This window comes from Fomitiporia mediterranea (genome assembly GCF_000271605.1).
Source record: "Fomitiporia mediterranea MF3/22 unplaced genomic scaffold FOMMEscaffold_11, whole genome shotgun sequence".
Classification (NCBI taxonomy): Eukaryota; Fungi; Basidiomycota; class Agaricomycetes; order Hymenochaetales; family Hymenochaetaceae; genus Fomitiporia; species Fomitiporia mediterranea.
Window position 1 is genome coordinate 1,549,923 of NW_006760396.1, and position 5,187 is coordinate 1,555,109.

General features: G+C 47.2%; 1 protein-coding gene across 1 annotated transcript; it reads right to left on the reverse strand.

The window, feature by feature from the left end:
• Nucleotides 1–1,359: 1,359 nt before the first annotated feature.
• On the reverse strand, nt 1,360–4,911 carry FOMMEDRAFT_45985 (WD40 repeat-like protein; the record flags this gene model as incomplete). Its single annotated transcript, XM_007269833.1, has 4 exons — nt 1,360–1,750; nt 1,790–3,360; nt 3,409–3,784; nt 3,842–4,911. Coding segments are annotated over 4 exons (3,408 nt in total), but the record flags the coding sequence as incomplete, so codon positions are not given.
• Between the last annotated feature and the right edge of the window lie 276 nt (nt 4,912–5,187).

A 5,187-nucleotide genomic window follows, 5' to 3' on the forward strand; every position in this document is an offset into this window, starting at 1 on the left:
CACTCACACTGCTACACGCTGTGCAGTGCATCCATCTCTTACTTCAAGCACCTGCACTCACTAACAACCCATTGCCTCTTAGCAAGTCAACCTCCAAACCTGCCTCACAAGTGCAACCTCGACCTCTACAATCTGTACAATCTCACAATCCACACACAACTCAACTTGCAGGGACCGAGTGGCAACCAAGGCATGGTGACAAAGACTATCTCAAAACGGCTGAGGAACACATTCGTTCTCTATTGTCAATACACTCACCATCTGTTGTCAGATTATTTCTGTAATTGTTGTAGATAATAATGTATTTATACAATATTTCAATATAATTATAAACTGTTATTTCAATAACAAATGGATATAAGGACAAACTTATCTTATACATCTTATATTTATATGTTTTCCTTGTTAAAATAACAAGTGTTATAATACTTAGCCATTTTGTGAGGTGCACTTTAAGCACTTGTATATCTTAGTAAGTACTACAATTCTTATTATTCTTGACCAGATAGTCAAGACTTTTTAATAGCTTTCTTAGCTTCTTATTACCTTCCTAAAACCCCTAGGTACACAATAAGCTCTTATACATAATGTAGAATATATATATAATTTATATACATATAAGCTAATACAAAGTTTGAGATATTTTCCTGATGCATGACTATCTCCGTCTTCCTCGTCGTATTCCTTCGCTGGAGCAAAGCCTAGCAGGACAAGTACTTCCAACTCCTCTAAAACATTTATTTATTTATCTTTTTCCATGCTGTGCCTTCTTAATACTCACGCGAGTGATTGGCTTTATGATCTGCTTCCCTTGCTGCGTGCGAGGACAGACGACTACCTGAAGCCGTCTGAGCGGATGATAATCCGGCCAGGACTATTTAGTTGTATAACAGAAGAATAGTGTATGACACAAGTGCAATGCCAGTACAGTACATACTACTCAAGTAGGCAAGATCAATATGCAAGCCCCGCACAGATGTCCTCAGCAGCAGAGAAACAGAAAACCATCGTATACAAAACCTAATAGAGCTGAGAGTATAATGTGACTTGATACACTAGTCAAAGTCGTACATCCGGATTGAAACAGTCCTGCCAATGCTCGCCATGTGCAACGTCCTTGAAATTCAACTTTGTCGAGAATTCGCAACTGAAAACAGCCGTGTTCTGTGGCCGCCAAAGAGTCGGACGAATATCGGGTGGAAGCCATAACAGCAACTCGCCTTGAGGGCCTAACACCCATCCGTTGTCTGCAAGGGTCCAACTTTCAAAGCTATCATCGACGTCTTGTATGTCGGAGCATAATGCGACCACATTATCTTGCGAATTTCTGATTGTTAAAGAATCGTCTTTGCCTGGTACCTCCCAAACACGTATTGTTGCATCATAAGAGCAGGAGACAATACGGGAACTGTCTGGTGAAAAGGCAACGCAACTGACGGGACCGCTGTGTCCTTTGTACGGCTCAGAAACGATAGTTCCATCACTCGCATCCCAAACAATAGCCGTCTGGTCGTATGACCCGGAAACAATGTATGCCCCGTCACGTGAAAACGCAACAGACACGACTATGTCGTTGTGCCCTTCCAGCTGTCCAGAGACAATCTGGCCATTTTGCACATCACGAATAATGATATCATCGTCCGAGCTGCGCGAGACAATACACATCCCATCAGGGGAGAAGGCAACCGGTGCGAAGTATGGAAATGTACTGTCGTCGGGTGCCCTGAAAGGTCCAGAAACACATTGCCCACTTTCGATATCCCAAATGACGACGTCGTTGTTGTCAGACGCCGATGCAATAAGCGTGCCATCCGGCGAGAAGGCGACATTATCAATCTCAGTCGTGTGCACTTGTTCAAATCGGGCAATCATGCTTCCGTTCTCGGCATTCCAGATAATGATAGTCCTGTCCTCAGATCCAGAGACGATACGTGTACTATTGGGAGAGAAGGTAACCGAGTTGACAGTGCCTGTGTGCCCTTTGAGCGGCTCAAATGCCATCCCACCGCTGTTTATGTCCCAGACAATGATACTCTCATCCTTAGAACCAGAGACAATTCGTTTCCCGTCAGATGAGAAGGCAACAGAATTAACAAAGTGTCGATGTCCCTCAAACAGCACGGAAGCTACTTGCCACGTGCTGGCGTCCCAGAGTCTCACTGTTTTATCAAACGAGCCTGACACTATCCGACCGCCGTCTGGAGAGAAAGCAATAGACATAATTGCTTCTGTGTGCCTGGCAGAAGTGTCAGATACAACCTTGCCAATTGACGCTTCCCAGAGTCTAACAGTCTTGTCAATAGACCCCGAGACAATGTGTGATCCATCAGGAGAGAAGGCAACAGAGAGAACAGTATCTGCATGTCCAGTATATGGGCCAGAAACAATGTCACCACTCTCTACGTCCCAGACAACGATTGTGCGGTCGCTGGATCCTGACAAAACACGCTGTCCGTCAAATGAAAATGCGACAGAAGTGACAATGTTTGAATGACAAAATGGGCCAGAGACGAGTCTCCCGCTCTCCATGTCCCAGACTTTCACTGTGCAATCATTCGAGCCAGAGACAATGTGCCTGCCATCGGATGAGATTGTCACAGAGTAGACTTCGCCCGTGTGTCCCACGAGAGGCTCGCCAATGGCCTGTCCCGTCATCACATCCCAGACTCTAATTGTCTTGTCCTTGGAGCCCGAAACGATTCGCTTCCCGTTAGAGGAGAAGGCGACAGACCATACAGAAGCTGTATGTCCTACGAGAACATGCACAGCGGATGAGATCTCAATGCCCCACACTCTTACTGCTCTATCTGCTGAGGCTGATGCAATGTGCGTTCCGTCAGGTGAGAATGCGACAGCATGTACGCCTTCGGTGTGTTCTCTAAATGGTCCTGAGACCACTTCCCTTGACTCAATGTCCCAGATAGAGACTGTCCCGAGCCATGACCCAGTGACAATGCGACGGCCGTCTGGTGAGAATGCGACGGAGGTGACCTCGGCCCTGTATTCTTCAAAAAATTCGGATAGCACCTCACCGCTCACAACGTCCCAGATTCTGGCTGTTCCGTCATAGGACCCCGACGCGACGCACTTCCCATCGGGCGAGAATGCGACGGACCAAACATAATCCGAATGCCCCTCCAGTACTTTCAACCACAGCGGTGGCCGTTTCGTCCCTATTCGATCCACTGCTACCATTCGAGATGTCTGTTTCGAGTAATGGGCTGCGACTTCCGATTCGCCCTTCATGAGCGGGAGCATGGAGACGTAGATGTGCGGTGTGCTTTCAGTCATGGGAATGGCGAATTCGGAGGCGAGTCTGCTTGCATCCTTTAAGAAAGAATAAATGTCTGAATCATGCTCCTAGACGAAGATAAGTGCCTATACACGACCGAATTCGATGTTGCTCACCTCGGACCACGCAGAGGCGTCCGATAGTGCTCGGCTCGCAGTTTGACTGACCTGACCTAGCAGACTCAGGACCTCGAACCAGTATAGAAGGTGTTCATGTGCGAATGTCCTCAGTTCGCCCAACAATTCGTGAGAGAAAGGAGCCTCAGAAAGGTGATGTGCCCAATGTTTACATGCATATTGTAGATGCGGCGGTGCCTTCTCGCTGATGCGCTCATCGATCCCGTCGACCTCCTTGTTGTACATGAAAGACGAGTCGAGACCGCACATATTAAAATGAAGCATATCCTTCATGACGATAAAGCAACGCATGGCAATGGTAGACTGCTGGAACGATTTGTCGATGAACCACGGTCCGGATAAACAGCCAGAAGGCCTTTGACCATTAGACGATGCTCGATGGGTGTGGCACGGTATGGAGCAGGGCGATGACAGGAGATAATCTACGAATGATGTATGGAAAAGATGCACAGGTCGACCAGGGGCGAATGCGACCACACTCTGCAACTTCGAGAGAACTATGCGTGACGGGTTACTCGATGTAAGGCCTAGAACTGCATCAATTGTAATGTCTGAAAGCGGCGCATTACTCAATAAGATGAGACCAAAAATTTGTGAGAAGTGAGTGATAGATTGAGGGAAGCACTCTGAGACAACCCCAGAGTTTGCAAGGACCGTTTCGTACAGTTGATTAAGGCCACCAAGTAGATGTGACCTCCCAGCAATATCTTTGAGACCTTCATATGGACTGATGGGGTGCTCCTTAACCAGATTTATCGCTGTTGACGCCCAGATAAACAAGCCTTGAGAGGCATCTGCTAGTTGTGCCCTGTAAGTGCTCCAGTCGTTCGGCATCCCGAGCCCTAACTCTTTAAAAATGACACTAATCTCGTGATCAATAAATATTTGAACATCCCGTCGACTGGAATCCAACGCGAGCTCATAAACTGAATTTGGGCGGTTTGACAACGCTTTGTTGATATCATTCTCTGGCCGGCTCGTAATGAGAAATCGGAAACTGGGAGGTAGCTTTCCGAACTCCTTTTGTAGAAGCGCCATCAATTTTCGCCGAGCGTCCGGCGTGCAACATTCATCCAACGCATCGAGGACGATTACGACTGGAGCCTGTAACTCATCCCTCACTGCCACAAGCGGTTCCAAAAGAAGCCTCTTGAACTGCACCTCGGCAATAGCCTCGGTGATATTGTCGCTTTTCTTCACAGCAGCTTTGACATGTCCTGCTATAGACGAGTCGAACATCACCAACCGGAATGCAAGTGTTCGGAATAACGAGACAAGCTGGCCATCCGTGCTGTCGGCTCTCCTGAAGAAAATAAAGGCGCCAAGCCTCGACATTTCTCGGCAACGCTCCGCAATTGTCGTCGCAATGGTACTCTTGCCAGATCCTGCAACACCGTGAAGCCACAAGATGTTCTGCGTTGTGTCTGATAAAACCCAGTTCATGATTTCGTTCAGCACCTCGACTCGTGTGTCTTTGAGGCATGTATTGCAATTGAATGCATTCATGTCAAACGGCTCGAGTAACTCACGGAAATCTAGTGTAAGGAAACTCACTGTTCCTCACAAGAGAATTCTAATCGCCCTTAGTTCACTCAACTACTGACTGGGATAACCTAGTACTCGAGCAAGGGGTCAGGGGAAAAGAATCCCCTTTACCCAGCGATCGATACTGTCTTTTATAGGGTAGTACACGTGTAGATACATGAGGAGGAAGTGTAACTAACTACAATGAGAATATATGTGCTTGTGGGTCCCACT